This window comes from Lolium perenne, chromosome 6, assembly GCF_019359855.2.
Source record: "Lolium perenne isolate Kyuss_39 chromosome 6, Kyuss_2.0, whole genome shotgun sequence".
NCBI classification, from domain to species: domain Eukaryota; kingdom Viridiplantae; phylum Streptophyta; class Magnoliopsida; order Poales; family Poaceae; genus Lolium; species Lolium perenne.
The window spans coordinates 146258691-146276418 of record NC_067249.2 but is presented as its reverse complement, the minus strand read 5'-3'; the positions used below and the strand labels follow the sequence as shown (position 1 = coordinate 146276418).

The window sequence follows — 17728 nt, the reverse complement described above, 5'->3', positions numbered from 1 at the left end:
TCCCAGGCCGGCGGCCTAGCCGGCTGACCGGATGCTGGGCCGAGGAGGCCGGTCAGCCATCCGGCCCAGCCGGGCCACCGACCGGATGGGATAAGGCGCGCAGGAGGCGGCAGATAGCCACAGGCGCGCGGGGCGAGCTGGCTACGCAGGCCGCGTGGGCCGCGCGGGGCGGAGGCGGCCCAGGGAGGCGTCCGGCCAGGCCGGGGGCAGCGCCGGGCAGGCCGGCCACGGACCGGGCCAGCCGCCGGTCTTGGGCCAAAAGGCCACTGGAGCCGGTCCGGTTGGCGCCCGGTTGCGGACCGGTGGGCCGGTGGCTGGGCCGGTCGGCCGGCTGGCCCCTCCCCTTTTCTTTTTCTTCTTTTACTTTTTCTTTAATAACAAACTAGCAAGGTGACCCGCGCACTTGCGCGGCTAGACATGTAATTAACCAATATTGATTCGATATTGTTATTATATATTTCATTTAGTTTACTTTCTATAACCTTAATTGAGTCTCCTATAATTGAACCTGTATAACAAAAAAGATGACATTTTTATACTTGATTAGTTTATAATATTAATCTGAACCATAGAACAACTCCTACAAATAAGAGAAGCAATATCGTTATTTTGAAACATCATTGTATATTTGATAAGGGATGTATTCTTGGAGATCTGAATTCTACCCGTACCTTCCATCTTGAATGAGGCATATGTTATGGTTATATCTCACCCCTTCGTTTGACCACTCCAAAAGAAAGACATTGTTTTGTGGCTGAAATTATACACAATGAACTCATTTTGAATAAATAGTATGCAGTTGTACTTGACACTCAACCCAAGAATCATATACTGTCACAGTGTATTTTTCATATTCATCAACTGCTAAACTCCGGTGTTTCCTAGATGGTCAAAAGTAGATGATGCACCATTCAAAAAAAGTAGATGATGCCTTTTCACTCGAAAACTTTGGCAGCATCTCCCCTCAAGTAGGATATGTGAGATCAATTTTACAAAATGAAATAAATACATGAACAAAAGATGTCAAGAAAATTGACAACACGCATCCATCTTATATATACAACCAAAGAGAACTAAGCTCCGAAGTTAACATACACATTGGTAGCCAAAAAGACCTGTATATATGTGAATATAGTCAAATATGTTTGAACTTTGAGCCATTTTTGCACTTTTACATAACCGTTTACGTATGTTGAAAACTGTTCTTATAATTTTCATGATATCTAAATATACAATATTTTGATTTCATCCCATGATATCAAGACTCGTACAGGACCAAGTGTGTGTGCTAATGTTTATTTGTTAACATCACACTTCTTACACTACGGGAGAGCCGCCGTGTGCCGACGGCCAGGCCATGTGCCGACGGCCAAATGTCGGGGCCGTCGGCACAGAAGCGCTCGTCGACCGGCGACGGAGCTGACCGTCGGCGCACAGTCACCGTCGGCACACCGCGCGCGACACCGACGGTCACCGTCGGCGCCAAATGGACCGTCGGCACACGAAGCTGGTGCCCGAAGGTCACCGTCGGCACTGTGACGGCCGTCGGTACATGCGCTGACACGGTGGGCCCAGCCGTTAACTGTCACGGAGCCGTCTGCACTGTGCCGACGGTAGCCCTCGGCGCAACGGTGGCCGTCGGCACATAGACTGACAGGTGGGTCTTTCTAATGTTGTGCCGACGGTGACCCTCGGCGCAACGGTGGCCGTCGGCACATAGACTGATATGCACATTTTGTTTTTCCATTTTTTGCATCAAAGAGATAATTATTACCCATATAATTATTAATCCCAATCATTTTTTTGTTTATTTATTTCTCACTGCTATTTTGGCGAACCCCTTTGCGGGAAACCTATATATATGTATAAGGGCGGTATAGATCCCCCGCCGGGACCCCGGTCTAGGGTTTTCTCAGAAATCGAGGATCAGAGAGTGATTTGAGATGGTTTTATATCCAATGCTACCCGCCAGGTGTGTCCGGCTTCTCGGACATGGGGTTCTACCCTTAGGCAGATTCTGGATGTATTGGGGGAACTCGCTCGGAGGTGAACCAGAGAGAACCTTGAGATCACATGGGACGATCCTTGTTACCACATGTACCTATGACCTAACCAAACTCAAATGGAGGCATATGCCCACCGGGAGACCCCCGATGGGATGCAGTCAAAGGGGTAGACCGCGCGGTCAACAGAACTAGGGTTTCGCCAGAAATCGAACCTCGGAGGGGGTGAATGGCCCCAAAACTTGTGTGTGTACACATGGCATGCACAAAAGTGATACATTTAAGAACTTAAGACCCACACACGATACAAAATACTTAAATAACTAGACTCACACACATACCAAAGCGCTTACAGAACTAGACTCACACACATACCAAAGCGCTTACAGAACTAGACCCACACACGAACCGAAACAGTTAAAGAACTACACCCACACAGAGGAAGCAAAACACTTAAAGAACTAGACCCACACACAAACCAAAGCATTTAAAGAACTACACCCACACACGAACAAAGCACTTAACGGGTCGACACATGACCCGCTAGACACACGAACTCGACACACACACATATTAATTAGAGAAGTCGAAATCTTCATCCTCGCTGGGGGTGTCCTCTGAAGCGGTGGTTGTGAGGTTCCACGACCACCGTTCATCATTCTCCCCCCATGTCGACGCCTCTCCTTTGGCGTACTCTGCTTCAACCTCGGCCTTCCTCTGCCGCTTTCCTGCCCTCCTCTCTCTCCTGTACGTCTGCTTCTCCTTCCAGAATGCGCGCGTTGCCTCGACGTGTCCGGGATGGTCTCTGCGCCACTGTGCCATGAACTGCTCGTCCGCCTCGGTGGTATCAATCCGCTGCTGGCTAGCCCTGTACCGCCGCGCTTCACCCTGTGAGCGAAGTAGCGGCTCAGTAGAGAGACTCTGAGCTTCCGTCAGAGACCTGACCTCCGGGAAGTTCATTTCGTGGCGCGGCCGGCCAAACCTCCAAGCCGCAACGTCGTATGCGCGGGCAGCAGCCTCCTTCATGTAGAAGGTGCCGAGCCACACACGCGTACCCAACTACGGGTCCGGGGGCTGCTAGGAGCCCACCTAGTAGAGATGTAGGTTGATGCACGCGTTTTCGCCGGTAGAAAAATAAAAATATGATGCATTCAATTTCATGCTACTATTTGTTGTTTGTCACGCAATAAAGCAGGATGGCTGATAATGAGTGGATGTACAGTGGCCGTGTTAGTTCGACTCAAGTGACAGATGAATGGAAATGGAAGACCGATTTGTTAGTGAAGGAGTTAGCTCGTGGTTCGAAGGGGATTGTTCGTCCCCGTTGCCCTTGCAATGTCTGCAGGAGGCGTCATCCTAAGGATATTCTAGAGATGACTAAACACCTTTGGTGGAATGGGTATATGCGTGACTACGACCCGCTGGTCGACTTTTCTCGGCACGAACGTGATAGAGGTGAGGTGATGCGGCAGCGGATCGATGGCAATGAGAACGATGGCATCTTAAACTTGCTAGATGATCTTCGGGATGCTGACATGCCAGAGTTACCATGGGACGAACAGTCTGAACCGGAGGAACCGCCTGAACCAGAGGGACCGCCACAACCGGAGGAACTTCCAGAGGAGGAACCTGAGCCAACCGCGAGGGCCTTCATTGATATGATGGCCTCAGCTAGGAGGCCTCTATACCCGGGTGCAAAAATGTCTCAACTTGATGGCATCACGCAGTTGCTAGCCGACAAGTGCATGTTTGAGAGTACTCGAGCATCCTTTGAAAAGACTCTGAACACAGTAGGTAACATGTTGCCTGAAGGTCATTGCTTGCCCAAGACCATGTACGAAACGAAGAAAATCTTGAAAGCATTGAAAATGGATTATGTAACATATGATGTCTGTCCAAAATTTTGCCTTTTGTTTTGGAAAGACTATGCGGATGACAAGTACTGTGCCAAGTGTGGTCACTCTAGGTATCATGAGGTAGATGTAGGCAATGATCAGAAGAGGCAGACAAAAGTAGCCATAAAGATTCTTCGTTATCTCCCATTCATCAAAAGAATCCAGCGGCTTTACATGTTCGAGGAGACTGCCAAGCAGATGACATGGCATAAGACCGGGATAAGATTGCAGGACGAGAAGAAACGGGTACCCATGGTACATCCATCTGATGGTCAATCATGGAAGCACTTCGATGAAAAGCACCCAAATGAGGCAAGTGAGGCTCGGAATGTTAGAATTCGATAGCAACCGATGGATTCAACCCATATGGTATGTCGACTGCCGCGTACAGCTGCTGGCCCGTGTTTGTTATTCCGCTCAATCTCCCTCCTGGAGTCGTAATGCAAAGGAAGAACATATTCTTGTCGATGATCCTTCCAGGGCCTGAATATCCAGGGAAGAAATTGAGTGTCTTAATGCAACCACTTGTGGATGATTTGCACCACTCGTGGCATCACGGTACATTGAGATACGACCGAGCATCAAAGAGAAACTTCATCATGAAAGTTTGGTTCCACTATTCGATGCATGACCTACCCGGGTACGCCCTATTCTGTGGGCATAGTACAGCTGGTAAGTTTCCATGCCCAGTGTGCAGGCATGAACTAGAATTCAGGCACCTAAAAGCTGGACACAAATATGTTGCCTTTGACAAACACCGCAAGTTCCTCAGTCCAGGGCATCGGTTCAGATCTGACAAGAAAAACTTCACGAAAGGCGTAGTTGTGCTTGAACATAAAGAAATACCAAAGTTCAATGGTGCAACTGTTGATGCTGAGCTACGTGCTCTCCAGCCTAGTAAGGAACCCGGCCACTAATTTGAGGGATATGGTAAAACGCACAACTGGACTCACATAGCAGGCATAACAGAGCTCGAGTATTACAAGGACCTTGAACTTCCCCATAATATCGATATGATGCACACCGAAAAGAATTGTGGGGAGGCATTCCTTAACACCTGCTGCAACATACCAGGCAAGTCAAGGGATAATGTTTCAGCTAGAGTCGATATTGAGGAGATATGTGACAGGGTGGCTCTACACATGCAGCCTCCTGAGGGCAATCGAAAAGGTTGGTTAAAGCCGCATGCCAAGTACTGTCTTGATAGCGCCGACAAGAAGGAGGCATTTACGTGGCTCAAATATGACGTGATGTTCCCTGATGGTTATTGTTCGAATATGAGTAAGGGAGTCAATCTTGCTACAGGAAAAATATACGGGCTCAAGAGTCACGACTATCATATATGGATTGAGCGGCTGATGCCGGTGATGCTTCGAGGGTATCTCCCCGATCATGTCTGGCGAGTGCTTGCGGAGGTGAGCCATTTTTTCCGCACGGTCTGTGCTAAGCAGATATGTACCGAGGTGATTGAGAAGCTGCAGGAGCAAGTGTCGGACATGCTATGCAAGTTAGAGATGATATTCCCCCAGGCTTCTTCACTCCGATGTTACATCTCATCGTGCATCTCGCCAACGAGGCACTCTTGGGGGGACCGGTGCAGTATCGTTGGCAGTTTTGTATTGAGAGGGAGTTCAAATATATTCCGTACAAATGTGGAAACAAAAATAAGATTGAAGCATGCATAGCTGAGGCAACTCTCCTCCATGAGATGGCAGACGCCACGACAATGTACTATGCCAATGATGTGCCCACTAAGCATAACCCGGTCGCTCGGTACAATTCCGACGAGCCCAAGCGTGACCCAAAGCTCTTGCTCTTCAAATATCCCGGTGGCAAGGCCGGTGCCTCAAAAGTGGAGAACATTTCGCCAGAAGAGAAGGATTGCATAATGCTTTACGTGCTTATGAACATGGAGGAAGTGGTCGATTTCATGAGGTAAAATGATGAACCAATTACTTTGCAACCAGTAACTTGGTTTTGGTCTAATACGTATTTTCTCCTTTCAGCCAATTCCATGATGAAATGTGGTCAGGAAGAAATGGTCCCACTTCCACGCAGTGGTACACTCTTCTGAAAGAGGGTGCCCCGCCTTAAATAAAAGCTTCGTGAACTGGTTCCATGAAAAAGTAATTTCTCAAATGTTCCTCTTACTTTGCAATCCGTGACTTGTCTTATTACACATAACTAATGCACAGAATAATCTGAACTGAACTTGTAGGGAGCTGATCCCAACGTTGAGATGACAGATGAGTTGAGATGCGTTTCCCAGGATTTTAACCGTAGAGTCCATACGCATGAGAAGTATGATGTAAATGAGTATCACTTCCATACGGAGTTTCACCAGAAGAACCGGCCTAATGCAAAAACAATAAATACTGGGGTCTACACCCGCGGAGCCGATGATCTTGATTACTATGGAAGGTTACAAAAGGTATACGAGTTGACATTCAACAACGCAAACATAGAACTCAAGCTCTTTGTGTTCAAATGCCACTGGTTTGACCCACACGGTGGAATGAGAAGCACCCCCTCCATTGGTTTAGTTGAAGTTAGGCCTACAACCACCTACAGCGGATCCGACGTCTATGTTGTGGCTCACCAAACCAAGCAAGTTTATTATTTGTCCTACCCATGTCAGAATGAGGAACTCATGGGCTGGGAAGTCGTGTTCCAGGTATCGCCACATGGTAAGCTACCCATCCCCTCCGAGGACGATTACAACAACATTGACCCGGTAACATATGAGGGAATTTTCTATCAAGAGGAAGAGCAGTTCGGGGCTCTTCAAATAGACATAGGTCTTCAGGATCTCCACAACGATGTACAAATGCATGGTGAGACCGTGGTGGACCTGAAGGACATAGCTATGCTCACCAAGCGCCATGCGAACAAAGACAACATTGTCGAGACTCAACCGGGACCCAATGCCGACCATGAATACTCATATGATACTGATTTTTGATAGTGAGGCTGAGAACCCAATGCCTAGAGATGAGAGTGGTGATGAATGGTGAGGGTCTTTTATGCTTAGTACCTACATTATCATTATGCTTAATACATACATTTGTCATTATGCTTAGTACCTACATTATCATTATGCTTAATACATACATTTGTCATTATGCTTAATACCTACATTTTTCATTATGCTTAGTACCTATATTTGTCATTATGCTTAGTGTTTACTCATTTTCAACATGCTTATTAATTATTTTCTCTTTTCTTATGCAGGTAATTGCCCAATATGAGCGGACGGAAGGCATCATCGAGCTCCTTGCTTGATCAGATGCATCAGCGGAAGCCAGGGCCCGGTGCTTCCAGACGGAGTGGAAGACCCATTGTTCCCACCCGGCGTTACGAAGACGCAGACGGAGGACGGGGAGGACGAGGGGGAGGACGAGCTGGAGGACGAGCTGGAGGACGAGGGGGAGCACGAGCTGGAGGACGAGGGGGAGGACGAGCTGGAGGACGAGGGGGGGATGCACAACTCCTTCTAGCTGACATTCCCTCTGCTTCTGGCTCAGTGGCTTCACAGTCTATGGACGAGGAGGAGGACACTAGGGAGGAGGAGGAGGACACTAGGGAGGAGGAGGAGGAGTCTAGGGACGAGGAGGCTTCGACGGAGATGGCTCCGAAGAAGTTGCGGATTCGTGGGGAAGCGCAGGTTCCCGATGAGAGTAAGGAACCTGCTACGGAGGATGAGAAGTGGCTCCTTGTCCCAGGAAAGATAGAGTAAGTAGTAAGGTGATTTCATTTTCGTTATGACACTTAGCATTTTCTAATGTTTGATAATTGTGCAGGAATTTCACATATACGGGGAAGAATGTCCGCGTGCCAGGGAGTCTGATTGGAGCTGCTATTAGGAAGTACTGGCCGGGGATGTACACTCCGGTCCTTGGGGGCGAGTCCAAGCTAGCCTACACTTGGGAAGACTTTGAGATAGCGCCTTACCCTGGCTTTACTTCCGCCGCCGACGCCGTGATCAAGAAGTTTTGGGTACGTAATGCATACTCTTTGGGTTTCGTTCATATGTAGTTGATAACCCCACCGTGATAACTCATGCCTCTCACACTTTCTGTTATGCTTGATTGCAGCGCAATTATAGGGTGGCGACTGAGCATAAGGAGAGGGCGGACGTGATCCTCCGTAACATGTGTCGGAAGTTGACACGGCAGCAGTGGTACAACCAGAGGATCACGTGCATCGGCCACTTCTATGCTGAGCAGGGCGTAAGGTACACAAAGCCTGAGATTGTGCAGGGACTCGCCCCGGCTATGACGATAGAGGACTTCATGTCGGTAAGTAATTGTCAATGACATTCTATGTACTGCGGCTAACTTGCAACTATATTGTTTGTTCTTCAAATGAGTTTTGATTTTGCAGGTTGTACCACATTGGGCTGATAATAATAAGAGGGCCGCCTTCATGGAGTTGGTCAAGAATTGGGTCAGCGAAAACCCTGATTTCAAGGCCGTGAGCGACCGGAACAAGGCCAACCGTGGGAATCAGGGAACACACAGTGCGGGGAGCAGCAGCACCGATCGCTATCGGGAGCGTCTGGTACATATAAAAATGGAACAAGCTGCATTTTTTTGATTTTCGATGATATGCATAACATTTGTTTTGTGATGCAGGGGAAGAAGCTCGGGAGGGAACTTGGTGAGATGGAAGCGTGGACGCACATGAAGCTGGTGACGCCCCGTCCGAACGAGCCTCGGCCCGCGCCTGAGATGTACTACGGCAAGGCCAAAGAGAACAAGAAAAGATACTGCGAGGAGTACGTGATACGTCTCCAACGTATCGATAATTTCTTATGTTCCATGCCACATTATTGATGTTATCTACATGTTTTATGCACACTTTATGTCATATTCGTGCATTTTCTGGAACTAACCTATTAACAAGGTGCCGAAGTGCCGATTCTTTGTTTTCTGCTGTTTTTGGTTTCAGAAATCCTAGTAACGAAATATTCTCGGAATTGGACGAAATCAACGCCCAGGGTCCTATTTTGCCACGAAGCTTCCAGAAGACCGAAGAGGAGACGAAGTGGGGCCACGAGGTGGTGACACCCTAGGGCGGCGCGGCCTGGCCCCTGGCCGCGCGGCCCTATGGTGTGGGCCCCTCGTGCCGCCTCCTGACCTACCCTTCCGCCTACTTAAAGCCTCCGTCGCGAAACCCCCAGTACCGAGAGCCACGATACGGAAAACCTTCCAGAGACGCCGCCGCCGCCAATCCCATCTCGGGGGATTCAGGAGATCGCCTCCGGCACCCTGCCGGAGAGGGGAATCATCTCCCGGAGGACTCTACGCCGCCATGGTCGCCTCCGGAGTGATGTGTGAGTAGTCTACCCCTGGACTATGGGTCCATAGCAGTAGCTAGATGGTTGTCTTCTCCCCAATGTGCTTCATTGTCGGATCTTGTGAGCTGCCTAACATGATCAAGATCATCTATCTGTAATTCTATATGTTGCGTTTGTTGGGATCCGATGAATAGAGAATACTTGTTATGTTGATTATCAAAGTTATGTCTATGTGTTGTTTATGATCTTGCATGCTCTCCGTTATTAGTAGATGCTCTGGCCAAGTTGATGCTAGTAACTCCAAGAGGGAGTATTTATGCTCGATAGTGGGTTCATGTCTCCGTGAATCTGGAGGGGTGACAAGAACCTCTAAGGTTATGGATGTGCTGTTGCCACTAGGGATAAAACATTGGTGCTATGTTCAAGGATGTAGTCACTGATTACATTACGCGCAATACTTAATGCAATTGTCTGTTGTTAGCAACTTAATACTGGAGGGGGTTCGGATGATAACCTGAAGGTGGACTTTTTAGGCATAGATGCATGCTGGATAGCGGTCTATGTACTTTTTCGTAATGCCCAATTAAATCTCACAATACTCATCATAATATGTATGTGCATGGTCATGCCCTCTTTATTTGTCAATTGCCCAACTGTAATTTGTTCACCCAACATGCTGTTTATCTTATGGGAGAGACACCTCTAGTGAACTGTGGACCCCGGTCCAATTCTCTATCTTGAAATACAATCTCTTGCAATCTTGTTCTACTGTTTTCTGCAAACAATCATCTTCCACACAATACGGTTAATCCTTTGTTACAGCAAGCCGGTGAGATTGACAACCTCACTGTTTCGTTGGGGCAAAGTACTTTGGTTGTGTTGTGCAGGTTCCACGTTGGCGCCGGAATCCCTGGTGTTGCGCCGCACTACATCCCGCCGCCATCAACCTTCAACGTGCTTCTTGGCTCCTCCTGGTTCGATAAACCTTGGTTTCTTTCTGAGGGAAAACTTGCTGCTGTGCGCATCATACATTCCTCTTGGGGTTCCCAACGAACGTGTGAGTTACACGCCATCAAGCTCTTTTTCTGGCGCCGTTGCCGGGGAGATCAAGACACGCTGCAAGGGGAGTCTCCACATCCCAATCTCTTTACTTTGTTTTTGTCTTGCTTAGTTTTATTTACTACTTTGTTTGCTGCACTAAATCAAAATACAAAAAAATTAGTTGCTAGTTTTACTTTATTTGCTATCTTGTTTGCTATATCAAAAACACAAAAAAATTAGTTACTTGCATTTACTTTATCTAGTTTGCTTTATTTACTGTTGCTAAAATGGCTACCCCTGAAAATACTAAGTTGTGTGACTTCACAACCACAAATAATAATGATTTCTTATGCACACCTATTGCTCCACCTGCTACTACAGCAGAATTCTTTGAAATTAAACCTGCTTTACTAAATCTTGTTATGCGAGAGCAATTTTCTGGTGTTAGTTCTGATGATGCTGCTGCCCATCTTAATAATTTTGTTGAACTATGTGAAATGCAAAAATATAAAGATGTAGATGGTGATATTATTAAACTAAAATTGTTCCCTTTCTCATTAAGAGGAAGAGCTAAAGATTGGTTGCTATCTCTGCCTAAGAATAGTATTGATTCATGGACTAAATGCAAGGATGCTTTTATTGGTAGATATTATCCCCCTGCTAAAATTATATCTTTGAGGAGTAGCATAATGAATTTTAAACAATTAGATACTGAACATGTTGCACAAGCATGGGAAAGAATGAAATCTCTGGTTAAAAATTGCCCAACCCATGGACTGACTACTTGGATGATCATCCAAACCTTCTATGCAGGATTAAATTTTTCTTCGCGGAACCTATTGGATTCAGCTGCTGGAGGTACCTTTATGTCCATCACTCTAGGTGAAGCAACAAAGCTTCTTGATAATATGATGATCAATTACTCTGAATGGCACACGGAAAGAGCTCCACAAGGTAAGAAGGTAAATTCTGTCGAAGAAACCTCTTCCTTGAGTGATAAGATTGATGCTATTATGTCTATGCTTGTGAATGATAGGACTAATATTGATCCTAATAATGTTCCATTAGCTTCATTGGTTGCACAAGAAGAACATGTTGATGCGAATTTCATTAAAAATAATAATTTCAACAACAATGCTTATCGGAACAATTCTAGTAATAACTACAGGCCATATCCTTATAATAATGGTAACGGTTATGCTAATTCTTATGGGAATTCTTACAACAATAATAGGAGTTCACCCCCTGGACTTGAAGCCATGCTTAAAGAATTTATTAGTACACAAACTGCTTTTAACAAATCTGTTGAAGAAAAGCTTGGGAAAATTGATATACTTGCTTCTAAAGTCGATAGTCTTGCTGCTGATGTAGATCTTTTGAAATCGAAAGTTATGCCTAATAGGGATATTGAAAATAAAATTGTTACTACAGCAAATGCCATCCAAGTTATAATTAATGAGAATATAAGATTAATGGCTGAATTGCGTGCTAGGTGGGATAGAGAAGAAAATGAAAAACTAGCTAAAGAGAAGAATGTAGCTAAAGTTTGGACTATTACCACCACTAGTAATGCTAATGCTACACATGTTGCTGCACCTCCTACTATTAATAATAAAATAATTGGTGTTAGCAATGTTTCCACTTCTAATGCAAAGCGCGAGAAACTGCACGAAGCTAAAACTATTGAAAGCTACGTGATAAAACTGCTGAAATTTTTTCCAACATTGGGGATGATGATCCCATTGCTTTAGATTATAATGGTTTGAATTTTGATGATTGTCACATCTCTGAAGTTATAAAGTTCTTGCAAAAACTTGCTAAAAGTCCTAATGTTAGTGCTATAAATTTGGCTTTCACGCAACATATTACAAATGCTCTCATAAAAGCTAGAGAAGAGAAACTAGAGCGCGAAGCCTCTATTCCTAAAAAGCTAGAGGATGGTTGGGAGCCCATCATTAAGATGAGGGTTAAAGATTTTGATTGTAATGCTTTATGTGATCTTGGTGCAAGTATTTCTGTTATGCCTAAGAAAATCTATAATATGCCTGACTTGCCACCGCTGAAAAATTGTTATTTGGATGTTAATCTTGCTGATCATTCTACAAAGAAACCTTTGGGGAAAGTTGATAATGTTTGCATTACCGTTAACAATAACCTTGTCCCCGTTGATTTTGTTGTCTTGGATATTGAATGCAATGCATCTTGTCCCATTATATTGGGAAGACCTTTTCTTCGAACTGTTGGTGCTACTATTGATATGAAGGAAGGTAATATTAAATATCAATTTCCTCTCAAGAAAGGTATGGAACACTTCCCTAGAAAGAGAATGAAGTTACCTTTTGATTCTATTATTAGAACAAATTATGATGTTGACACTTCGTCTCCTGACAATACTTGATACACACTTTATGCGCCTAGCTGAAAGGCGTTAAAAAAAAGCGCTTATGGGAGACAACCCATGGTTTTTACCTACAGTACTTTGTTTTTATTTTGTGTCTTGGAAGTTGTTTACTACTGTAGCAACCTCTCCTTATCTTAGTTTAGTGTTTTGTTGTGCCAAGTAAAGTCGTTGATAGAAAAGTTCATACTAGATTTGGATTACTGCGCAGAAACAGATTTCTTTGCTGTCACGAATCTGGGATGTTTTCTCTGTAGGTAACTCAGAAAATTATGCCAATTTACGTGAGTGATCCTCAGATATGTACGCAACTTTCATTCAATTTGAGCATTTTCATTTGAGCAAGTCTGGTGCCTCGATAAAATTCGTCAATACGAACTGTTCTGTTTTGACAGATTCTGCCTTTTATTTCGCATTGCCTCTTTTGCTATGTTGGATGAATTTCTTTGATCCATTAATGTCCAGTAGCTTTATGCAATGTCCAGAAGTGTTAAGAATGATTATGTCACCTCTGAACATGTTAATTTTTATTGTCCACTAACCCTCTAATGAGTTGTTCTAAGTTTGGTGTTAGCAACTTAATACTGGAGGGGGTTCGGATGATAACCTGAAGGTGGACTTTTTAGGCATAGATGCATGCTGGATAGCGGTCTATGTACTTTGTCGTAATGCCCAATTAAATCTCACAATACTCATCATAATATGTATGTGCATGGTCATGCCCTCTTTATTTGTCAATTGCCCAACTGTAATTTGTTCACCCAACATGCTGTTTATCTTATGGGAGAGACACCTCTAATGAACTGTGGACCCCGGTCCAATTCTCTATACTGAAATACAATCTACTGCAATACTGTTCTACTGTTTTCTGCAAACAATCATCTTCCACACAATACGGTTAATCCTTTGTTACAGCAAGCCGGTGAGATTGACAACCTCACTGTTTCGTTGGGGCAAAGTACTTTGGTTGTGTTGTGCAGGTTCCACGTTGGCGCCGGAATCCCTGGTGTTGCGCCGCACTACATCCCGCCGCCATCAACCTTCAACGTGCTTCTTGGCTCCTCCTGGTTCGATAAACCTTGGTTTCTTTCTGAGGGAAAACTTGCTGCTGTGCGCATCATACCTTCCTCTTGGGGTTCCCAACGAACGTGTGAGTTACACGCCATCAGTACGCCAAGCTCCATCTAGAGGTGGAGGACCCTATGACCGAGCCGGTCGACGAGGTGGCGATGATGCTGGCGGGGTCCGGCCAGCCGCATGGACGTCCTGCCTGCCTTGCTGGGGGTTTCAAGCCTCAGAAGAACTTCACGCAGATCAAGGCTACCCTCCCCTCCGGCAGCTACGCTACCTCCTCGCGGACTACATGCCGTTCTCGGGTAGAGGTAGATGTAAGCCATCCACACTTTCATCCTCTGTTTTGACTCTTGTTCCTGAATGGCTATGTTGATGAGACGCATTATTTCTGAAATTGTAGACTCAGCTCGAGGAGGCCTATGCAGTAGCTTACGAGGAGTATCTCGAGAAGATTAAGGAGCATGACCTTGTGAAAGATGCCTATGTCCAGTGGACGAGCAACCAGATGACGGTAAGTTTCAATCTCTATGGTTGCAAAACATCATAAGTCCCCATGTTTGAATCTGAGCTATCTCTCCCGTTTCTTGCAGAGTTTCACTCGGTTCATGATGACTGGAGTGCGAGAGGAACCACTCCCAGAGCCACCTCATCCGGGCCGACGCGGTGTTCCCGTCCAAGGAGGAGTTCTATATCATGTACAAGCGTCAGCGTCAGTTGACCCCGGTAAGTTGCTAACTTGGCTAAGTTGCTAACTTGGTGTGACATGGCTAAGTTGCTAACTCCCTCCAACATGTAGGGATTGGGAGAATCCGGGAACGACGCTCCTGATGGTACGCCGATGCACCCCGGTCGCTGTTCTCCTGGTGCTTCTGCCGAACCTTGGCATGGTTACGCTTAGGTGGCTCTCGTCGTGGTTCTACCTCCCCGAGCACCGTCGAAATACAGCGGCCTCACTTCACCCACTCGGAGCTAGATCGTCTGGAGCTAGATCGTCACTCGGGTGGTGCACCACCATAGTTTCTACATTGTACTAGCTACATGACACATGCTATATGTGTAGAATGATCTATGTAGGATGACTATATGTACCGTATTGCTTGTGTGCTATATTTGTACTAAATTTGGGATTTGGTGCCATATTTGTGCTATATCTGTGATGTGAGCTATATGTGTGCAATTCACATATGATACTGCTATTTTATATGCAATTGCTGTGCAAATGGAGCAAAATCAAGGAAATAAAAAATGCGGGCAGCACATGCCGACGGTGTCACCGTCGGCACATGCCCATAGCTGTGCCAAATGGCGGGGGCACTGTGTGCCGACGGTGACACCGTCGGCGCAGCTACTGCGGTTCGCGCCATTTTTTCCAGTTTGAAATGCCGTGCGTTCGCGCCGTTTCTGGGAAAAAACAGGACGGCATGTGCCGACGGTTACACCGTCCGTCGGCACAGAGGGGACGGTAACGGCGAGCTGGGTCACGACGAGCCGGCTGCGCCGACGGTAGTACGGCCGACGGCCACCGCCCAGCCGTCGGCGTACGCGTGTGCCGACGGTGGAGGCCTGTGCCGACGGTGAGCGCGCCGCCCCCGACGCGATCTGTGCCGACGTGCAGACGCCGACGGTCACCGTCGGCAGAGACGGTGCCGACGGTGCGGGGCCGTCGGCGCACCCCGTGTCTCCCGTAGTGTTAAAGTACATGCCGGTAGACACTTGATACCTCTGCGTTGAGCTGTCAATTTTCTTTCATCACAGCTCTTATCGGCAATGTCATTTCCCACATCCATTAACTGGTTAGCGTTGAACTTTGTCACTACATCTCTTTGTCAATAATATCTTCTAACAAACAATCATAGAAGTAGTACCATGGCAGCGAAGGAAACGACCCTAGAATGATGAGGTGATCATTGGACACTAAATCTCTATTTTGAGTGTACTGTACAAATTTCCAAAACAAATGTTCCTTCTGCCAAATAAAAAATTGAGAGCCCATACTTTTGAATTTTCTAGTTTTATGTCGTATCATGTCTTATCAAGAGAGTGAAAAAATATCTAATCTATTGTCCATTTTGTTGCTTTATTCAGAAGCTTCTTGTAATTTTTTGCGTGTCGATAAAATATTTTAATATAGATCACACACAAATGTGTGGCGTATAAAGCAAACAAAAGTAATATTCACATAAGAAATATGGATGCTTTTTGAGATGGGGCAAAACAAAATTCTGTTGATGATTTGGATTGTGTAACCTTGACATGCATAGGCTTATGATCTAACCTTCAGTCTACAAAATGTGCTCATCAATCAATCAAGCTATGACTTGTATCAATCAGTCTAACTATCGCTCCCTCGATCTGCATGTGCGGCTCCGGCTGCCGACAAATTTCCCGACGGGGATGCGTCTAGATGCATCGTGTAATAAGAAAAGAAAAAAGACAGAGTAAAGTTGACATAAGAAATACGCTAAATCTAATTCTTGCCTGCGCACCCTGTGGCGTTACCGAGTGCTCACCCGCGGCTACCGTCCGATCTGATTTGTGTGGAGATGCGCGCACACAAGTCGACGCGGGACCAACCTAGCTACGTGTGCGGGACACATTCACGTGAGATTCCTTCCACCTGCCCAGATGCCATCACATGGTGAAAACCGACAACGCAGCGGCACATGCCTCGTGACCTCCTCTCCCCATCTCTATCTACTTTCCTTTTCCTCCCAATCCCTGGTAAGTACAAACTACAGTACATGGAAGAAATCAGCCAAAGCAGAGTGACGCGAGTACTACTAGGAGCAGGTCGCACGGCGGAGGCGTTCGCCATCGGCGAGCTACCTCCTGTTGCGGCGGCGGAGAAGAGATCTTGCGGGGGGTGGGCCAGACCTCGACGCCGGCGCCGGTGAGATGCAGCTCGCGCCTCCATGTTGATCCCGGCCGCGCGGGTCAGACCTCGACGCCGGCGCCGGCGAGATGCAGCTCGCGTCACGGCCGCGTGGGGCGGACCTCGACGCCGGCGCCTGCGAGATGCAGCTCGTGTCACGGCCGCGTGGGGCGGACCTCGACGCCGGCGCCTGCGAGATGCAGCTCGCGCGTCCATGTCGATCCCGACCGTGCGGGGCAGACCTCGACGTCGGCGCCAGCGAGATGCAGCTCGCTTCCGGGCCGAGCGGGGCGGACCTCGACGCCGGCGCTCACGAGATGTAGCTCGCGCCCCAGACGTGCGGGAAAGTTCTGGCGTCTACATCGTTCCACTCCGAGAACCTCATGTCCTCCACGACGGTGAGATTTTTGCTTCGCCCGAGTAGCTGTGTGAACTCCCAATTGCTGTGCCGCATAGATAGCCAATCTTCCCACATCCAGAACTATGGATGATGTAACAAGTGTAATTTTATACATATAGAATTTGTGGAAGGATGCACCAAGATCAATTTTCTACATCCAAAATTTTGGGAGCATGTAACAATAGTAATAGCCTTCAAATTCTATATGTAACTTCTTGCAACTATATGTATTTTTACCTATTTTTTTACATCCCGAATGATGGAAGATCTTGATTTGTTCACCCAATTTTAGATGTAATTTATTGCAACGGGATGTATTTTTTATCATTTTTGTACATCCAGTATATTGGAAGGGTCACTGTACTAGTATGATTGCTTCTTTCATACGAGGATGTAAGTTTATGGTATGCATTGTCTCCCTGAGAGTTTTGAAATACAAACACCATTTTCTTGTGTTTTATTCTACACACGCCACTAATTTTATAGAACAGGGTTGGACGCTGTATCTGTTTATGAGCTCACCTAGGAAAATAAGTGCGAACTGGAACGGAGAAAATAAGTGCGGAGTTTTGCTAAAGCGTGGGTGGCCTGCATATGCTGAACGTGGTTGTAGTTACTATTTCCGGATACCGGTCGTTGTCACCGCATGGGACCACTTATTATTTTCGGAAAGTTTTCCATTTTAAGGGGGCGCACTGTGTAAGACAAATTGGTAACCGGGCACTCCGTAGCCAAACCCTAAGAAA

General features: G+C 46.4%; 1 protein-coding gene across 1 annotated transcript; it reads left to right on the top strand.

Moving 5' to 3' along the window:
* Positions 1–1373: 1373 nt before the first annotated feature.
* Positions 1374–11936, top strand: LOC139832522 (uncharacterized). Its single transcript, XM_071822297.1, has 5 exons — positions 1374–1510; positions 7699–7894; positions 7993–8196; positions 8282–8458; positions 11913–11936. Exons 1-5 carry the CDS (start codon positions 1374–1376, stop codon positions 11934–11936), a joined length of 738 nt encoding a protein of 245 aa, XP_071678398.1.
* Positions 11937–17728: the final 5792 nt, after the last annotated feature.